This window comes from Diabrotica virgifera, chromosome 4, assembly GCF_917563875.1.
Source record: "Diabrotica virgifera virgifera chromosome 4, PGI_DIABVI_V3a".
Classification (NCBI taxonomy): Eukaryota; Metazoa; Arthropoda; class Insecta; order Coleoptera; family Chrysomelidae; genus Diabrotica; species Diabrotica virgifera.
This window is the reverse complement of record NC_065446.1, coordinates 125626922-125649265: the sequence shown is the minus strand read 5'-3', so window position 1 is coordinate 125649265 and position 22344 is coordinate 125626922. Positions and strand designations below refer to the sequence as shown.

The window sequence follows — 22344 nt, the reverse complement described above, 5'->3', positions numbered from 1 at the left end:
CTGTAAAGAAATGTCATTTCCTTACTGTAAGGAATAGTATATTGTGCAACAAGTGCAGAAAGGTACTAATTTCTCACGAGTTTGAAAATTTGCGGTACGAGCGCAAGCGAGTGCCGCAATTCAAACGAGTGAGAAATTACCTTTCTGCACGTGTTTCACACTATACTTTTTCTACAAGCACAGTTTTTCCTAAAAATAAAAATCACAATTTCCAAACGACGATTAATTATAATAGGTACCTATGTGATAAATTTTAAACTGTATTTAATTAATACCTACTAATCAATTTAAATTCCTTATACCTAAATAAATTGCACAGAAATCAGTTAAAAAATTAATGCACTGCCTTAATTTGTTTAAATTTAAACAATTATTACACATTATTGACATTATATTTTATGCAGTCACGGATTTACACAAAACCTACTTCATTCGACGTCTCTTGCACAGGTTGCTAAATCCTTATTGGTTATTTGATAATTATAAAATGTTTAATAAGAATAAAATTGTAAAATAAAACAGTTGTAACATCCATAATTTAGTTTCTATGCTATAGTTAAATATAATAATTGTCTTATAGGTTATATATTTGTCTAAAATTTAACCACGGATGTAAACAGAATATAACGTTACTCAGAATGTGGTAGTCCACGGATGTAAACGGAATATAACGTTACTCAGAATGAGGTAGTCAACTGTGCAGAAAAGAACTTTGCGGCACAGAAACGTCACTTTGCGGCACAGAAACGTCACTTTTCTGCACACTAATGTCAAATATCTTATACTGTGAGAAAATATCAAGTTTGCTAACATAAAACCGTGCAGAAAAGTGCACTTTGAATAGTGGTTGTAGAAAAATGATATTTCCGTACAGTTGTTAGTGTTCTACATAAATGATAGAAAACACAAAATTCAACCTCAATACGTTTCCATAGTACCTAACCCAAGTAATTTTATTAGGAATTTCAAAGCACCATTTATTTGGGAATAAAATTATCGCGTTTTTTTTTTAAATCAATCAATATCTGTCGAATTTTAAACGATTTGCGGAAAAATAGTATGTTTACCTCGTAGGAAAAGCCACATTCCTGGACTCTGTGTTGCTAAGTCTCGGCTTGCGCCTCGACTTAGCAATCTTCACAGTCGTCCAGGAATGTTAAGCTTTTCCTACCCGGTAAACAATGTACTATTTTTCTTCGTATTTATTATTACTTTAGGTACGATATTAGTTTTAGGTATTATTATAGGTTTAGGTATAATATTATAGGTTTAGGTATTATTATATTATCATACTTCTACATTTGTCAGAAATTTATATTTCGACAATGTCAGATTGACAGTGATTTCGTCCTTCGAATTATGTATTTCTTCCTGTTTCTAATTTGTGCTCTTCGATAACACCAATATACCTATAGTTCTTTCTGTGTCTTTATAGTTGCTTTAGCTCTTCTTATGTGGTTTATATCCGTGATAAGGCATCTGCTGCAGTAACGTTTTCATCTCTTTTTACGTATATAATTCTGGACCTCGGAGGGAAACTACACTATGTCGACATGGTGTTATTTTGAACAAATTCCTTTAATCCACTTATTTTATTAGTTGGATTATACAAATTGGTTATATATTATCATTAAAATATGGTCATATTGTCTTTCAACCAATTATGGGATATATCAGATTTTTATTAACATCCTAAGTGCTCTAAATTTTGTTGCAAACACAGGCTAAATGCAGTTGCTCGAAATGACATAGTGTAGTTTACCTCCGAGGTCCAGAATTGTAAAGTTGTATTCCTCCAGCTTCATTCTGAATTTGGTTAATCTGCATGACGGATTTGTCATCCCAAATAGGTATATTAGTGGACGATGGCCTTTCCAAACAACAAATTTATTTTTTAGTGAGTGATGTTTCCATTTCCAAATGCCCCATACTATGGCCGATAATTTCTTTTCTATTGTAGGATAATTTAGTTCCGCTTTATTGAGTGTCCTACTAGCGTATGCTACGTGCTTGTCCTTACTGTTCAAAAGAGTAGCTCCTAGCGCTATACTTGAAGCATATCCCTCAGAATAAATTTATTTCCCTCTGATAAATCTGGACTTACAGGGGTTTACTAACGATGTCTTTAGTGTATCAAATGCGTTTTGATATTTTATTGTCCATTCAAATTTTACATTTTTCCTATTAGAGATAGTACCTATATTAACCCGGCATTGGTCGCTAGGTAGATTGTTTCGCGAGTGGTCGCGCGTAAGATTTTCTCTCACATATCCAAATTTTGTCTTTTTTACAAAATAAAATTTTTAAAGCAGAAGAAAAAAATAATATAACATAATATAGATAATAATATAATAAAATAAAAAGAAATAATCGGAATTAAACAAATATTAATCAATCTCCGTATCTTGATAATTTACGGCACAGCACACAAATATAACAAGAATGCCCTGGAAAAATTGATTGATGACAATAATTACAATTTTTTTTACACTATTTCAGGTTTTAAGTGCCAAAATAAAATTAATTTTTATGTACAGTTCGTAACGCGGGTGGTCGCTTGATGAGAGAATGTCTCACTTGAAGCGCGCTGACTCAACAATTGGGTGATATTAGGTCAACTGAGTCACTATCTAAGCGGACGAGTCTATTAGATTGTCGAGGGAGTATAGTTAGGAGACTAGAAGGAACTACAGAGCGTATAATTTCCCAGAAAAAAAATTCTGTGCAATTTTCTGAAACCGTGAGAGAAAATCTCATATAGCGACCACTGGCGGGTTAAGTGGTGCGGCTATCTCTGCAAAATGGTTTATATATATATTTTCTATAATACATCGCAAATGCTACGAATGGTTTTGCTTCTTTTGCATTCGGTAATGTACGATATTGCTCCATAGAAATGATTTTCTCTGGACATGGTGCTATAACGTTACTTGAGATCGTACATCTAAGTATAAGAGTTTCGTCTTCTCAAACTCTCATTTAAATTTCAGATTCACTTGTCTTTCTAGTACCTTTAGTAGACACTGGTTAAGCTGTTGCAATGTATCTATCTAATCAGCCCTAAACATCTATCCTTGGATATAGGCCTCCTCTTCCTTCTTCCATGCCTCTTTATCTTGGGCAATTTGCATCCATTTTGACCCATTGTGCTTCTTCAGGTCATCTGACCATCGCATTTGTGGCGTTCCCCTTTTTTGTTTGTGGTTCCACGGTCTCCAATGTATAATCGTCTTAGTCCATCTTTCATCCTTCTGCCGTATGGTGTGTCCGGCGAACTTCCATTTAAGCTTTGCTACTTGGGTTGAGACATCTTTCACTTTTGTTTTGTTGCGAATCCATTCGTTTCTTTTCCTGTCTGATAGTTTAATGTTCAGCATTTGTCTTTCCATGGATCTTTCTGTCTTTGCTATTTTTTCCATATTTTCTCTTGTAAACGTCCATGTCTGAGAGCCATATATTAAAACAGGGAGTATACATTGATTGAAGACTCTTGTTTTTAGATATTGCGGGTATTTTCTGTTCTTTAGAATATAAGACAGTTTTCCGAATGATGCCTAGGCCAATCTTGTTCTTCTCTTTATTTCTTCGGTCTGATTTTCTTTATTTAATCTAGTGATTTGTCCTAGATATATATACTCTTTTACTTGTTCTACTCTTGTTTGTGCCACTGTAATTATTAGTTCTTCTTGTTGATTGGTCATGGTTTTTGTTTTGCTGTAATTCATCTTCAGTCCTTTTTTTGTCGATTCTTTATCTAGTTCTTCCATCATTCTTTGTAGTTCTTCACTTCTTTCTGTTATTAATACAATATCATCAGCATATCGTAAGTGATTCAGATATTGCCCGTTTATGTTTATACCCAAGCCATCCCAGTGTAGTTGTTTGAACACATCTTCTAGCGCTTGGTTTAATAGCTTGGGCGAGATGGTATCTCCTTGTCTTACTCCTCAGTTTATTTTAATAGGCTACGTTTGTTTCATTAGCTTAATAGTTGTTGTTGCCTTATTATATATATTTGTAATTAAGTCGGTATATCTGTAGTCTATTCTACCGTTTTGTAGGGAATTTTTTACTGCCCAGTGTTCCACACTGTCAAATGCTTTTTCGAAGTCAATAAATGCCATGTATAGTGGGATATGATATTCGTTAGCTTTTTCGATTAACATCTTCATCGTTAAAAGGTGGTCACTTGTACTGAAGTTTTTTCTAAATCCGGCTTGTTCTCTTGCCTGGTATCCATCTAATTTAGTTGTTAATCTGTTTGTTAATATCTTGGTTAATAGTTTCTACATCACATTTAGTAAAGTTATGGGTCTGTAATTCTTTAGATTCTTTTTATCTCTTTTCTTAAATAGTAACAGTGTCACTGTTTCGTTCCAAGTGTTGGGTATTTGTTTTGTCAATAAAATTTTATTCATAAGTAGGTACAAATCTTCTCTAGTTGTTTTCCAACCATTTTTTAGCATTTCTACAGTTATCCCATCTTTTCCTGGCGATTTATCTTCATCTCCTTGAGTGCTCTTTTTATCTCATTCTTACTGATTTCTGGTTGTAAGTCGGAATTGACTTTTTACTGATTTTTCATTTTTTTTTGTAGTTGCTTAAGGATTTCTTGTGTTGGTTTTTGTTTTGTATTGTACAGGTTTTTATAATATTCTTGTGTTATCTGTATAATTTCTTCTATATTATTGGTCTTTATGCCTTCTTTGTTCTTTATACTATTAATCTGTATGCTTCCAAGCTGTGGTTTTAAGCACTTCATATTTTTATTTTGTTCAATGGTTTTTTCTATTTTTTCTTCCTGTACTCTCCTTTGACTTTCCTTAATGTTCCTTCTGATAGCTTTGATTACCTCTTTGTAATCTGCTGTTTCTCTTATCTTGGTCTATTAATGTTTTTCTTTTGCTCATGGGGTTTTTTGTTTCCTGGGAAATATATTTTCCTTTTTTATCCTTGTTTGTGCTACCTCTTTTCCCGCCTTTGCTAATGTATCGGTTAATAGCTGATTTATTTCATCGATATTTTTGTTTTCCAAATCTCTAGTGACCGGTATACTTTCCCTTATTTTTTGTTTATACAGTAGAACCCCGATTATCCGGGCTGCGGATTATCCGTGCTGATTTTCTATTACTTAAATTGCATTTTTGAGGTTTTATCAAAATAGCGTCACTGTAAATCACTCGACAGAAACTCTATACGCGGAGAGGGAGACTCATTATGAAAGATTTATTTTTTCTGTTGTCTTTTTATGGTAGGGCCATTGATTATAAATATTCCTCTAGATATAGCTCACCTCTTGGTAACCGAAAGACGTATCAACAACTAGATGGCACTACTCGAAAACCGTATCGAGATTTCTCATTCCCTCTCTGACTTGCGAGGAGGTAGGAGTAGTGTCAGGGCCGAACTTACCCTATAGGTGTATTATCTGTGACAAGTGTTGTGACAAGTTATAGCAAAATTTAAAAAAAAAGGACTCACATTTTAGATAAAATGGCCTCTGTAACGCATAAGTGTGTTTACGCGGGATGTTTTGAAAAAAACGATAGAACAAATAATAATATATCTTTCTTTAAATTTCCCCTGAAAGACGTATAGTCCATTCTTTCACGGTTTTTGGTCTGAATTTTAAAGAACCGCTTGGATTGACATGAAATTTGGCATACGTATAGCTTACATGTCAAAGAGAAAAAGTGATATTGTGCCGATGTGTGCTTTTTCCCTGGGGGTGACTTTCACCCCCTCTTTTGGGTGAAAAAATATATGTCCAAAATAAGTCCGGAAATGGGTAAACTGACTAATTTTAAGTAACTTTTGTTCTATAGAGCTTTATTATTCTATTAGTTCTATTAGAGAATTATGACAGGTGATAAATATCAGTCTGATTTTTGCATAAGAGTTTAATCTCTGTTCGGAGAGTTTAAGTCTGTTCTGTCGGACAAAATAAATGTGCCGTTTTCGTGGTCTGACCGTTCCAAATTTTTAAGCTGTTCCACAATTAAATCTGCCCCTGTTCAAGTGTTCCCATATATCAAAGTTTGTCCGACTAGACAACCTTAAGCTATTAACAAATTTTCAGCTTGCTATTAATCAACTTTTTTTTCATACGCGGGATCCAGACCTATAAGTATTTTGTCGAAAAAAACGTTCTTAGCAAAAATATAACCTATAAAAAAGTAAAAAAAATGTTGTACGCGTTAGGTCTCTGGATCTCGTAGAACCAGAGTTATAGCCAATGAAAAATAGATTCATATTCACCAAATTTCAAATAGAATATTTCGACGAGAAATATCCAAAAAATTAAGCACTTTTTGGGGAAAACCCATTATAACTTTTTTAAAGTGTTTAAAAAAAGCTTTATTTTTGTTTTTACAAAAAGTTTCTAACATTAAATTTAAGCAAGTTACGCTCAAAATAAAGTTGGTCCCTTGTGTTTTTGCAAAAAAAAGGGAGGACCACCCCCTAATTAGTAACTTAAATGAAAAAAAAAGCTTTATTTTTGTTTAAAACAAAAAGTTTCTAACATTAAATTTAAGCAAGTTACGCTCAAAATAAAGTTGGTCCCTTGTGTTTTTGCAAAAAAAAGGGAGGACCACCCCCTAATTAGTAACTTAAATGAAATTAATCGTCACCGCTCCAAAAATTATTTTACTTATGTTGTGTTTATATATGATCTGTAAAGTAAAATTTTTAAAAATTTAAATTTTGAAAAATATGCTTTTTTTCAAAATAACTTAAAAATTGTTAGAGATACCAAAAATCTCGAAAAACAAAAATAGTCAGATTTGCTTTCCTGAATATCATGTATTTTTTTGTTTTTCTGTTAGACAAAAATTGATTAAGATTTGGTGTTTCTAAATTTGCATACATTCGTGATCAGTGACTCGTTCAACCCCTTTTAACTACAGCCCTTTCAATAATAAGGACTTTCAACCGATGAAACTTACAGATCATATAAACAATACATACACAAGTCAAGATACGTGAAGTCGTAACGATTAAGTTCATTTAAGATGCTAATTAGGGGGTGATTTTCTCGATTTTTTTACCAAAACCAAAAGGGACTAACTTTATTTTGAGCGTAACTTGTTTAATTTTGATGCTAGAATTTTTTTTTATAAAACAAAAATGAAGATTTTTAAACACTTTAAATAAGTTGTAATGAGTTTTCCCCGAAATGTGCTTCATTTTTGGTTATTTCACGTTAAAATATTCCATTTGGAATTTGACGGATATGAACCTATTTTTCATTAGCTATAACTCTGCTTCTACTAGGTGTAGAGACGTGATATATACACCATTTTTTAAAATTTTTTACAGGCTATATTTTTGCTAAGAATGTTTTTTCGACAAAATACTTACTATTTGAGTTATTTGCGAAAAACCGTCTAAAAGCGTGGTTATTTTGTTGAAAAAATGAACATAGTCACTGCCAAATAACTCGAAAAGTATTGACTTAGTGAAAAAACTCTATAGAACAAAAGTTACTTAAAATTAGCCAGTTTATCCATTTCCTGACTTTTTTTGGACGAATATTTTTTCACCCATAAGAGGGGGTGAAAACCACCCTAGGGCAAAAGCACATATCGGCACAATATCACTTTTTTTCTTTGACTTGTTAGCTATGTGTATGCCAAATTTCATGTCAATCCAAGCGGTTCTTTAAAATTTAGAGGTTTTGCAATATTTTACCGTTAAAAAACGGACTAGTAGAGCGCACAAAAATTTGGCAAAAAAACTGCGGAAATATTGATATTATATTGATGGATATCAGTGACCTGAAACAGAGGGTAATTTGCCAGCATCATTATGCAGTGGAACATATTTACCAAAATGACCAAACAAAGTTATTAAGGAAAAATGCTGTTCCTCTAAAATTTGCACAGTTAGCAACTGATTTAGGTGAGTATTCAACTTTGGAAATATTTTTATGTTTGCCTAATGCGCTTTGTCAATGAGAATAATACTATTAAAATATATTTTATATAAAATCAGTTGATATTGAGTGATTTATATATTTTTTATACAATTAAATCAAAAGAGATTTTTTTTTTAAATATGAATGCGTTGTTAGTATCACTCCAGAAATAACGGAGATGCTTGTTTTGCTTTAATTAAAATTATTACACATACATTTCAATGATTACCTATTTTAGGTGATACCCCACCAGTATTATGCTCTACATACGTTTATTGCGGTACGAAACGTAAAAAATCTACAAGTGGCGATTGTATGGTTAGGTCAACTCCATCGCCTAAGAGATCAAGTAGTAGTCTCAGTGATATTTCCAGTTTTGATATTAATTTGCCCACAAAACTTGAAACTGAATTGACGGAGAAGGTAAAAAAATTGGAGTATCAAATAAATGCTTTAAAGAAGAAGTGCCGTCAGAAGAACAGTCAGCGTTGTAGAAGAACAAAAAACAGAAAATCGGCAACCAAATTCATGATAGAGGTACTGTTAGAAAATAAAAGCATATACGTGCACACTTTTGTTAACATGCAGTTTTCACACAAAACTCGTTCACAATGGAGTCACAATGAAAAGGATTTAGCTCTGGCCATTTATTATAAGTCTCCTAGTTGTTAAAAATTTTTAATTAGATCTCTTAACTTTATCTTACCTTCACTAAAAACAATTCAAACTTGGTTGCGTGTCATAAAATTAAGAACTGGTTTAAACATTTCCTTAATTGACAAGTTGAAGGAAAAAGTAGAGACAATGGATGAGTGGGAAAAAATTTGTGTGTTAATGTTTGATGAAATTTCTTTGAAAAAACAATTGGAGTACAATAAATTAGATGACATTATAGAAGGGTTTCAAGATTTAGGTGCTTTAGGAAGAACAGAACAAACAAACTTGCCAACACAGGTCTGGTTTTCATGATGCGCAGCTTGCTACATAAGGCTACGCGGCTTGCTACAGGTGGTCCAATACATAGCGACAACTTAAAAAACATTGTAGTTGAAGTTGTTTCAAAATTACAAAATATTGGGTATATACCAAAAGTGTTGTGTGATCAAGCATCTAATAATAGAGCTTTATTTAAGCTGTTAGGCGCATATAAGGATCAGCCTGCAATAGAAATAGGAAATCAGAGGATTTTCACTGTGTTCGATACACCCCACTTATTAAAAAGTCTAAGAAATAATTTTCTTAACAAAAAGTTGACGTTTTTTGCCGATTCTAAACAAATATCGTGGCAAGATATTGAATACACATACAACATCGATAGAACCAGTGTGAGAGCACGATGCATGGTAAAAATGACAAACGTTCATATAAACCCTAATAATTTTCAAAAAATGCGTGTAAAATTAGCAGCACAAATTTTTTCCAACTCAATTGCCTCAGCAATATCAACAACAATGTCTGTAGGGCAGTTACACACCAAAACGGCTTCTCTTACTGCCGAATTTTTGAAAATTATAAATAATATTTTTGATGGTCTTAACAGCAAATATTGTAGTGATAGTAATCCAAACAGAAAGCCAATGTCAACTTTAAGCAAGTCAACTGAAAACTTAAAAACAGGTTTAGAATATTTAAAAAAAATTAAAATTTTTGAAAATCAAAAAGAGAGAAATAATATTCACTGTCTACACGGCTTTTACTGGACCATTTTGTCAGTTTTATGTTTGTGGGAGGAACTTCAGAAATAATATAATGTGTCATATCTTTTAACATCTTTTCTGAACCAAAATCCTCTAGAAAATTTTTTCTCTATTGTGCGCAATAGAGTTAGTCTAGTGCGTTCATAAAAAAAAACATGTGTTTTTACTTAATAACAGGCGGTAGCTGGTTTGTCTTTAGTTTCATGCGTGGAAGAGAATGATGCTAGATCAAAAGTATGTGTTTTATCTCGTCAGGTATTAATGACGCACGGGTAAATAATCGTGGACTCAACTGAATGTTAAACTACACTATTAGCTTTAGTTTATAATATACAGTAGATATTAACAAGTATTTTATAATATCAGGAAAACAATATCAGTATGTCTTAAAACCTTGGAATCATATGGAAACTTTTTTATTCAGTTTAGGGAAAAGTGTATTATTGATAAAAACTTGCACGTCCTAAAACTCAAAATGAAAGAATCAGATGTCAAATATTATGAGTGGTATACCAAGTTTGTTAAAAAATATTAATTCTTCTCAAGAGTACTATACCTTCATTTTTAAAGTACTTTCATATAAACATGAACGTGGTTTTTAATTGTTCTCGACTTTTAATAATAAAATGTTTCGATATTGTCAATAATGAAAGTACTTCTTGAGAACAAGAAATAATAAATATCTTTTTTTCCTAAAATTTTAATTTTACTATCTTAGTTTGAAAAGAATTAACATTCAAATATACTTATTTACTTTGTTTTGAAATATGATCTAATTAGTGATGTTTTAAACTTTCTAATCCTGTCCGTTTATCAGCTTTTACCTATTGTTCCTAGGCAGATGGCCCTCAACTATTTATATGTTGGAAATTCCCTGTCATTTTATCAAGATATATGTATACCAAATTTCATGCCAATCCAATGGATTCTTTAAAATTCGGAGGTTTTGCAATATTTTACCTGGGGTGAATGGGTTAGATCTGGAAAGAAATTCTGTATATCAACTTCAAATATTTTATTTCGCATTAGTTCTGAAAATATCATTCTTTTACAAATTGCAAAAAATAATTTACATGTGAATTATCACTGCTAATTTTATTATGTATTTTCTATTTTGTTGTTTTTTTGTAGTGTATTAATAATTAAATAATTTTGAAGAAACCTCTTCACTATTTTTATTAATCAATTTTTAGCGTTTTATCTGAAGTAAAATCGGAATTCCAAAATAGAGATTACAATTGCGTTAAAATTATTTGTTAAAATGCTGAATACTACCCTTATATCGTTGTCTATTACGCCAGCCAAGCGACTCAAATTTATTTTTCAATCTTGGGAAAAATTTCAATAAATGTCGCCACCGTCCAGCCAGTTAGTACTTAGACTTGAGGGGCAAAGAGGTGTAAGTGGGCGTAGTTTAACACTGAATTCGGTTTTACCTTAGAGTGAGGTATCTATGTAGTTATTAATCAATGGTAGGGCTATATGTATGGATATACGTACGGTCACTGCCGGTTGAGAAACGGTTCAGTACTGCAACATCTTTGATGATGGCTTTTTGTGTTGTAGGGGTGTAATCTATTTCGTTTTTAGTATTACCGTTGGGACTTATCCATGTCCATTTTCTTTGCGCTTTTTTGTTAAAAAACGAGTTCATAGCACAACAAGCTGTTGCAAACTGTTTCGAAATACTATCAAAACATCAAGGTATATAAACATGTTTTCGTAATTTAAACCAGACATCGCCATACTCATGGCCCTTCAGAAATATAGATGGCTTGTCTTCAATCCCATGGAAGGTGGTGTCATTTGATATTCACCTCGTATCCAGTGAAAGCGCTGTGTAAGGTCTTATGTCAGATTTAAGTTTTATTTGGTACATATAAATCTAATGACAGAAGTATGATGCTCCTGATTAAGCGTCTAGAATTCCTTACATGCATGGCATGTTTAATCACGTGTAATCTATCACTTTCCTTAGTTTTTTGACTGACTCCATGGTACTCACTTTTCGTTGATCATTTCAATTCCTGATACTGTGTTTTCAACGATTTTCCATCCTTCAACATTTTGTCTACTTTATTAATTTCTGTTCATGTGGTAGTCTGTACGGTTTTTTCCTCAGCCAGTGTTTCTCCTTTTTGCAATCTAATCTGTTGTGTAGGTACATTAGTTATTGTTTATATGGATTGTTTTCTAAGTAAAAAACATCTTCATATTTAATTAAAGGCTTTACACAGTTTTAAACACTTTTCTTTCCAATTCATTCAGTTTGTAATTACTCATTATCATTTCTTTAAGCCGTTGTAAACGTTTCAAATGATTTTTACAATAAAACCAAATAACAAAAACTAATATTGCAAAATATTTATTCAAAAAATGTCATACAAGAATGCATATGAAACATTAAAACCATTTGATTTGGAATATTCTAATGGAAATAATTTATTACACTTATGTAAATTGGTCAACAACTCTACCATCATAGGTTTCGATATGTCTACGCTAGTAACCAAGGAATCATTTTCCCATTGTCGAAGGAGATGTTCGTCTTTACTGACGAACTTAAACAAAACTTTTGCTACATTATATTCCTTTACATTAGTGTCTCCAAAGAGTATTTGAAGTTTCTTTTCTAACACCCACAGCATGATGGTGCCTGTTTGTGTAGAAGAAGTGTTACAAGATAATAACAGTTTTGTTGCGTTGTGAAGAGAATACTTTAAACTGTTTTTTATGGTCTGGAAAGCGTCATCTAAGCTGCAAGACGAAATTGATCCATAAGCATGTGTAAATTTTATAGTATTAAACCATATCTTTATTGTGCTATCGTTGTGTTTTGTTCCCAACCATTGAAGGCAGAATTTGCATACAAAAACTTGTTTGCAACTTTTAACATTGCTGACACATTTTGCGTTCATGTGAACAAAACATTGGGAATAAAAAATGTCACTAGGTTTGGGATCTAAGCTGATATTTGTGTTCTCACCGTGATTATGACAAAACCAGTCACTAGCATCTGAACTTTCAGAGGGTAAAGGTAATATCCTAGTATATTCGATTGGATCTGATAGAGATCTATTACAGTTAATACATTTCAAAACATATTTAACACCATTTGAAAGCAATGGTTTGTTGCTTAAAGATTCCTCACTAGATATAGTGTTCTGCAAAAGTTCCGTTTTAAAGCTACCTATTTCTTCAGCTGATTCTGTGAAAAATCTAAATGTAACAAATGTATCAGTTACTTTTAAACAACTGACACTATTTGATATTATTTTGATACCTCGACAAGGAATTCTAGCTACTTCTGTTCCTATCGTCATTATTACAATTTCATCATCCAAAGTTACTTCAATAGTTTGATGACCACTAGACAAGGTGATGAATGCATTAACGCATTGTAGTCTTGGTCTAATTTCGAACAAAACAGATTTATACAGGCTTGTCATGCTAAGACTTTGACAGAACCCCCTTCTCTTCTAACTTTTTGAAAAATTTATCTTGCTCTCGTACGACAAAAGGTATGGTTACTTTTTGATAATAATCTGGTAATAGCTCAATGTTACTGATAACCTGGGAAAGGAGGTGAGCTTTTTCTGTTAGTATACCAGGAGCTTCATGTTGTAGATAACCGAAATGGATATGTAGGTGATAGAATGAAGGTTGGTAGTGAAGATAAATTCTGAGTCTCGAGCTGTCCAATGAATATTTTGATTTAATAGCTTCCTAAAACCAAAATATATTAAATTAATTTTAACATAAAACTGGCAATTCCACTGTAAAATGTATTTCGAATAAATACTTTTCAACTGACAAATAAATAAAGTCAGATAATGCAAAAAAAATTATCCATGAAGATAATCTTATATAGATATTTAATCAGGTCCCAAAAAGAAGCAATAGTGTACCATATAAAATGTAATCTAAACTCGAAATTCTACAGGATTGTCATTGATTCATTCTCTAAGTTCTGAACATTTGGTAGAGAGCAGTTAAATACTGATTTCTTTATCACCACACTAATTCGCCTTTCAATTAACGTTTTTTCCTGTAACATCAACATTAATATTATAAGCAAAGTAGACTACTCGTGTTGCCAACATTTTCTATTTACTATGGTGTGTATATTTTATTTATACAGTGAGTTTTATATATCGAACGCCTCAATTATCTCGAAAACGACTCTCAGGATTTTTATAGGTTTTAGTGAGTAAGGGTCTTGATATACGGCCGATATTTTGGTGGTATTAACATTGTTGTCAGATCTTCTGTTTTTCTGGAAATCTAATAGACTTTCTTATTTCAAATGGAACACCCTGTATTTTGTGCGTTTTTAAGTTCTTAACCCGTTCAGTGTCCATATCGACAGTGTGTCAGCACGAGGGTTTCATCGAGGGTGCCGAAGACGCACGAGTGTGGCGGTAATATTGCGTTACTATTTTAGCAATGTGATGTTTGTTCAAGATGGACACCGAACGTGTTGAGAAATATTGATTATTTTTCATGTAATGTTCCCTATACCTAAATGCTGTAATTTCGGTATTATTGCTAGATTTATTTCAACAATTTTTTAAACAAATTATAAAAATTAACTTTTTTGGGCCGAGCAAGTGTTATTTTAGGTTTTTTGGATCATTTGGAACCAAAAAGGTATGTTGTAATTTTTCTCTAAACTTGATCGTTTTCAAGCTATAGTCGGTTCGTTAAACTCAGACACAACTGGCTAGTGATTTTAGTAAGTAATTTAGTAATTTTTAGTAAATAATTACTAAATAGTTAATAATTACTAAATAGTTAGTAATTTTGCCAATTTTGGCAAAATTGACAAAAAACAAAAAAATTACCTACTAAAACCACTAGCCAGTTGTGTCTTGAGTTAAGAGAACCGACTATACAGTGTGTCAATTTTAAAACTTACAATGGCTATATCTCACGAACAAAAGCTGAAAACGAAAAATGCTTGAAACCGTTTCTAGGATAGTAAGGGGGAACTAAAAAGACATGAAAGAGAACTCACCCCCATCAACCCCCTAGGCCCCACCCACCACAACCAAAAAAGTTTAAATTGCAAACCCCTACTTGTGATACATCATTGAAAAGGATATAAAAAATGCTATCCAATGGTATAAATAATAATTATACAGGGTGAGGCAATAATTGTGAAACTTTGGCTTAAATGAAAAATTTAATGAGGTTTTGTTGAACTACAAATTTGATAAAAATGTCAATTAAGTAAATGTTCAAAGTGGGTTGCGTTGTTTTGTAAACAATAATACAGTCTATTTTCAAATTCTGCACGAAATTTGACAAACGTTTTTCTAGTAATAGGGCGACATGGAGTAATTATTTCTCGCAATTTCCCAAGTGACGCAAGTTAAAAGTTTTATAAACAACTGATTTAAGGCAAAAATGGCAAATTAAGTTTTAATTAACAAAAAAAGTACGAGCGGACACTTACCATTTAAAATAATAGTCCGGGAGATAGCATTACAAATACAAAAGTCATAGTAAGCCAGCTGATATTAATACCCTGTATAATTATTATTTATACCATTGGATAGTACTTTTTATAGTAGGATAGTATATTACTTTTTTCTATGGGGTTACCCTAAATCAGTTGTTTATAAAACTCAACTTGCTTCACTTGGGAAATTGCGAGAAAGAATTACTCAAGCATGTCGCCCTATTACTAGAACATTTGCTAAATTTCGTGCAGAATTTGAAAATAGGCTGTATTATTGTTTACCAAACAACGGAATTCACATTAAATATTTACTTAATTGACATTACCTTATTAAATTTTTCATTTAAGCCAAAGTTTCACAATTATTGCTTCACCCTGTATAATTATTATTTATACCATTGCATTTTTTTATAGCCTTTTCAATGATGTATCACAAGTAGGGGTTTGCAATTTAAACTTTTTTGGTTGTGATGGGTGGGGCCTAGGGGGTTGATGGGGGTGAGTTCTCTTTCATGTCATTTTAGTTCCCCCTTACTATCCTAGAAACGGTTTCAAGCATTTTTCGATATCAGCTTTTGTTCGTGAGATATAGCCATTGTAAGTTTTAAAATTGACACACTGTATAAACAATTTATTACTGAAAAAACAAACAATGACAATTTTTAAGGCTCAAACACAGAAGTAAAATATATTATTTCTAAAATGATGAAGTGCCTAAATTCAAGCTGAAACCTTATTATACGGGGTGTTTCATTAATAATTGTCCATAATTCTCCATGTTCACTGGAGAAACCTTAGCACAAAATACGAAGATTTAACCTAAAACACTTAAATAAAATACGGTTCCTTACTGAGTTACAGGGTGTTTTATCTAAAAATTTAAAAACTATTTTTGCTCAGCATTTTAAAACTATTCATCAACGTATCCTTTTCATACTTGTCAGGAAGTATAGGTACTGTACAAGCTACTGAATTATGTTAAACAAACGTTTATGGCTATTACCAGAGGCATACGACGCACAGTGGGACAGGAGAGCTAAAAAGGTGACATAAAATAAAAATATTAAATACAATATTTTCTGTCGTTTTCATTTTAATTCAATAGTACACAATCCTACGTATAATTTATCATCATTGTTTCCCCATTAAATCCCCCTCCACCCGTTGCGACGCGTCGCAAAGTGCACATAGTCCGGTGTTAACAATGCGTAAGCCGTGATAGCGTGATTTGACTTACGTTTGATCCACTTATTTCTAGTAAAAAAATAATTAATTTATTAGTAAAATTGGCTACACATATTTGATTTTCAGATTACTGATGATATTATTACAAATTAATGTGATGTATTAATTAAGTAAATATAGTTTCTTATAATATGTTGTTTAAAATATCAAAATATGCATTTTTCAAAAAGAGCAAGTGATTTGTTAGTGTTCCAATAATGATCCGACTTTAATTTTGTTTTATTTTGAAAGCTTGAGTACTATTCTTTAAAAAGTCATTTTAACTTTTTGCTCATATTTGCTCCTTTTTTCACAATTTTATTTTTTGTGAGGTTATGTTAACCTAATTAAATTGAATAAAACTCTTATTAATTATTTATATGGGAAATAAGCCACAATTAAAATGAAAAAAATAATTTTATTAACGTTTCGACGCCCAAATCGGGTGCCGTTGTCAAAATACAAAATATTACTAAAATAAACAAAAGTGTTGTTGCTAAGCAAAAAAAATTCTTTTAATAATTTATTTAATCTCACTCATTTATATTGGCAATTCAGACATATATTATACATTTTAAAGTAGAAGATTTTAAAATGATATTGCCAATATTTACGAGTTGCGTTCCTGGGACGACTTACTGAAAGATAGTTCATTCGATTACATGGAATCAACCCCAACTCAAGAATATCCGTCATAAAAAATTATAGCATGTGATATGTCTTTAAAAAGACAACCAAATGCAACGACAGTAAAATTCTCGCGTTAGAGACTTCATAGTAAATCACAAGGGAAAACCAGAAAAAACCATGTGATACTATCACGACATCGTAAGTATTTGGTCTTGCATTAATTTACTCTCAAGAAATAATACCAAATTCTGACTTGTAACATGTTTAAATTATAAATAATATTAATAATACTATTTATTATAATTATTATGCAAATTCCTCGGTAGAATGCAGTAGGATATGGTTACCCATACTGAAAGAGGAAGTCGATAGAAAGAAAATACCAAGATTAGTAAGTCAATAATATCGAGCTAGTACATATTTTATATTTTAGTATTACTTATATATCTAGTATTATTAATATTATTTATAATTTAAACATGTTACAAGTCAGAATTTGGTATTATTTTTTGAGAGTAAATTAATGTAAGACCAAATACTTACGATGTCGGGATAGTATCACAGGGTTTTTCCTGGTTTTCCCTTGTGATTTACTATGAAGTCTCTAACGCGAGAATTTTACTGTCGTTGCATTTGGTCTTTTTAAAGACATATCACATGCTATAATTTTTTATGACGGATATTCTTGAGTTGGGGTTGATTTCATGTAATCGAATGAACTATCTTTCAGTAAGTCGTCCCAGGAACGCAACTCGTAAATATTGGCAATATCATTTTAAAATCTTCTACTTTAAAATGTATAATATATGTCTGAATTGCCAATATAAATGAGTGAGATTAAATAAATTATTAGAAGAATTTTTTTGCTTAGCAACAACACTTTTGTTTATTTTAGTAATATTTTGTATTTTGACAACGGCACCCGATTTGGGCGTCGAAACGTTAATAAAATTATTTTTTTCATTTTAATTGTGGCTTATTTCCCATATAAATAATTAATAATAAAAATGCCACAAGGAAATAGCTTCAGAACAACATTAAGAATAAAACTCTATTCCAATTTTTCGTTATTTGCATAATTCAAGCATAATAGTTCAAGAAAGTGTAGTAGATCCAAAACAAATTAAGATGTATCCCACTTTTTGTTAATTAGTAGCGATCCACCGATCACAAGCAAAATAAACATAAAAAGAAAGAAACACCTGCCAGTGGAAGCACTGCATATTAGTGCATATGTTGAAATCTCCGAATATGCGATATGTTGATGTCACATCTGATGATTCTGATGACGATCTCTAATTTATGTTTTTCAATATGTTACCTTCAACATTTTATGTTATTCTTATAAATATGCGGTAAATGGTTTTAAAGAACATGCAATTTGGTTGGATGATTTTTCAAAAATAATGTTAACACAATTGTTTTGAGATATAAATAATAATAAATGTACATAAAAAGAAGTAAATTAGACTATAGATTTATTTTAAATTAAAATAATTAAATTTCAAATATCATTTAAATCAATATCGGTAGTAACTACGGATATGCAGCTTTGAAAATTAAGTTTGAGCAAAACATTTTTTGAACAAGCCATCTTTCAAGGAAAAATATTTGGAAAGCGAGGTCCAGGAAGAAGAAGAATATCCTGGTTAAAGAACCTCAAAATCTGCTTTAACACAACAACTGTGCAGCTTTTCCGCGATGCTGTAAATAAGATAAAGATTACCATGATAATCGTCAACATTCGTGACGGATAGGCACATCAAGAAGAAGAAGAAAACATTTGAAACAACATCGTTTTTGTACATGTACACACAACTTATAATATTAAAACAAAAATTTGGCCATAATATATCGACAATGATTTAATGCCAACTTATGTTGTCTATTGCCCCACCGTGCGCCGGGGGAAAGTGAATGGTTGACCCTTTCCAAATTCTACGCCACTGGCGAAATTGCTAGTTTAGTTAAATTTTTGGATTCTCCAATACTTTCTATGAAAATGATATACTCTTCATTCGTAACGATAAAGTCATTAGTTTTCGAGATATTTGAAGTTAAAAATGAAACGACACGGTTATTTTGATCAGTGTATTGTGTCGCTTCATTTTTAATTTCAAATATCTCGAAAACTAATCATTTTATCGTTACGAATAAAGAATATATTATTTACATAAAAACTATTGCAAAATAAAAAAATTACACTAAAATAGCAATTTCGTCAGTGGCGTAGAATTTGGGAAGGGTCAACCAGCCACTATCCCCTGTCGTACGCCTCTGGTAGTAGCTAGAAACGTTAATTTATCTTAATTTAGTAAGGTGTACAGTACCTACATTTTCTGCCAAGTATGATAAGGATACGCCAAATAGTTTTAAAGTACTGGGGACAAATAATTTTTAAATTTTAATAATATGAATCATATCATAAATTAATCAAAATAACTGTGCCGTTTCATATTTAACCCTCCGTTAGTCGCTATCGGTGTCACACACCGACGACAGAATTATTCATTCGGGATTTACAAAATATCTGTTTTTTTCTACCGCCACTTTCTGTACCTCTTTCTATCAACTAACCTCGTGTTAGTATACATTCTTACCTACTTCGGTACAGTTGTGCGAGTTTTATAGCTATTTCGGTGCAAGACTCCGTAGCGACTAACGGTGTGGTTATTACTTTATTGGCATAACTTGCAGTTCAGGTACGAAATTTAGCATCTTATTATTGCATTTTATCGGTAAGTTTTGGTCAAATCTTATTTATAGATGTCCTTTGAAGCCGAACAAAAACGTTTGTTGGAATTATGGGAAATGGTTCCTAGCGAATATTTTTATATTACAAACAATATGTATATTATTATACTAGGGTTTTTTATTTTATATCTGTTGTTTTTCAATAAAACATTTTCAAAAATATTATAAATATAAATATATTTTTCAGTCATTCCTATACACAATATAAAATATTTGTATGAATTTTATAGCAATAACTATTTTTTTTAAATTGTCGGTCTCTGACACCGTAGCGACTCTTGATGCTCCGTTTATCCTAGCGACTAACGGAGGGTTAACTTCAAATATCTCGAAAACTAATGACTTTATCGTTACCAATGAAGAGTATATCTTTTACGTAGAAAGTATTGTAGAATCTAAAAATTGCACTAAAATAGTAATTCCTCCAGTGGCGTAGAATTTGAGAAGGGCCAACCATTCACCATCCCCTGTCGTACGCCTCTGGTAGAAGCTGGAAACGTTTGTTTATCATAATTTAGTAGTGTCTAGTAGTCGCATTTTCTGTCAAGTACGAGAAGGATACGTCGAATAGTTTTAAAATGCTGAGCAAAAATAGTTTTTAAATTTTTAGATAAAACACCCTGTAACTCAGTAAGGAACCACATTTTATTTAAGTGTTTTACGTTAAATCTTCGTATTATGTGATAAGGTTTCTCCAGTTACTATATGGACAATTATTAATGAAACACCCTGTATAAGTTACCGATAAGTATTTTGGACTTATTTTATTTTAAAACATTATTTTTTAGTTGTTATTGCAGCCCGATCGCCCGTCCTCTCATAAAGCGTTGCATTGACAAAAATTAAAAAACAATGTTTTAGAACTTGAATTGGGACTGTCGCCCGTCCTCTCATAAAGCGTTGCATTGACAAAAATTAAAAAACAATGTTTAGAACTTGAATTGGGACTGTAAAGTAATTTCAAAAATAATAATTTTTTAACTTATTAGGTCATTTTAGGTTTTTCTCAATTTTAAATCTATTACTCGAAAACGTATAACTTCTGACAATAATGTAAATCATACATTAAAAAGACAGTGTTACTACATATACAGTGCTAGTCAAAAGTATCTTTTGAACGGTTATACATATAATAGTGAAATTTAAAGAGAGGAAATAAACGGATGTAAGCTTCTTAACTAGTCATGACAGATGACGTAATTATGACAGATGACTTTACAGCGCCACTGTGACAAATAATTTTAAATGGGACCTTATGGCAAGTGATACCTCGTTTGAAAGGTATTGAAAATACCTATTCAATCATACTAATTTTGTTTGAGTTTAAGCTTATTTTGATGAACAAATGAAATAAATATAAAATTGTAGTTTCGCATTTAATTAATATAAATTCAAAATTCCGCATATGATTACTTGTCAAAAAGGTTGATGTTGACGTAAAAACTACCAGAGAATTAAAAAACGTCAACTTTTTTGACCAAAAAACCATAGGCGGACATTTGAATTTTTATTAATTAAATGCGAAACTAAAATATTATATTTATTTAATTTATTCACCAAAATCAAAATCAAGTTAAACCCAAAAAAATTAGTATGACTGAATAGGTATTTTGAATACCTTTCAAACGAGGTATCACTTGCCATAAGGTCCCATTTAAAATTATCGTTCACTGTGGCTCTGTAACGTCATCTGTGACTATTACGTCACCTGTCATGACTAGTTAAGAAGCTTACGTCCGTTTATTTCCTCCCTCCAAATTTCACTATTATAGGTATAACCGTTCAAAAGATACGAGGGGGGGGTACGGACTTTTGACTAGCACTGTATATTATAGAGAAATACTCAAATAATAGCGAAAATAAAATAATATTTTTAAAAATGTAAATTGTAAACATAATTAACTTACAGTTCCTTTTTGTTGTATATTCTTCAACAGTGGCAAGTGTTCACCTGTCAAATCTCTTATAGATTTAATATCACGTCTATTAACAATTGCTAGTAGATATAGTGTATCTACTTTTCCATTCCATTTTAAATCAGGCACCATAACAAATCCATTTACAGGATCTGTATCTTCAAACACCAATCTTTCTACTTCTGATTTGTGCTCAAGAATATTGTATACCCACTAAAAATACCGAAATAAAATATATGTATAACGATAAACTACAACAAAATTAAAAATACAATAGTATACTCATTTCTACAGATTTCGGATATAGATTTTTATGAGAATGTTTTTAATGAGAGAGGTTTGGATGTTCTGTCCAACAAAATATATGGGACGTTTTCGTAATCTGACGTTCCAAATTTTTAAACTGTTCCACAATTAAAACTTCCTCTGTTCCAGTGTTCCCGTACATGAAAGTTTGTCCGACTAGACACCGTTAAGCTATTAACAAATTTTCAGCTTGCTATTAATCAACTTTTTTCGGTACGCGGGATCCAGGACTATACGTCATCTTGCAGGTTGTCCGCGGTCCACATCTCAGTTTCCGTTTACTCAACGACATGAGTGACATAATTGCGCCAATTTTGCTCTGTGACGCGTGCGACACCGTCGTCGATCAACTGGCGTACCTCTTCGTTTTTTAAAAGTGGTATTATGGGTAGCTACATATCACTTAATTTGGTTCCATACCATTTCTATAGGATT

The 22344-nt window shown here is 31.8% G+C and overlaps 1 protein-coding gene across 2 annotated transcripts in view; it reads right to left on the bottom strand.

The window, feature by feature from the left end:
- Positions 1-11964: 11964 nt before the first annotated feature.
- LOC126883903 (m7GpppX diphosphatase) overlaps positions 11965-22344 on the bottom strand; it is a 37284-nt gene continuing 26904 nt past the window's right edge. Inside the window, exons 1-2 of one of the 2 annotated variants that reach the window (XM_050649604.1) lie at positions 21595-21816; positions 11965-13341 (exon numbers count right to left, since the gene is read on the bottom strand). In XM_050649604.1, coding sequence (XP_050505561.1) covers positions 11985-13064 — 1080 coding nt within the window. In that variant the 5' untranslated portion in view covers positions 13065-13341; positions 21595-21816 and the 3' untranslated portion in view covers positions 11965-11984. Of the gene's footprint in view, positions 13342-21594; positions 21817-22344 lie in introns of those variants that run through there. The other variant, XM_050649605.1, reaches the window with a different exon arrangement.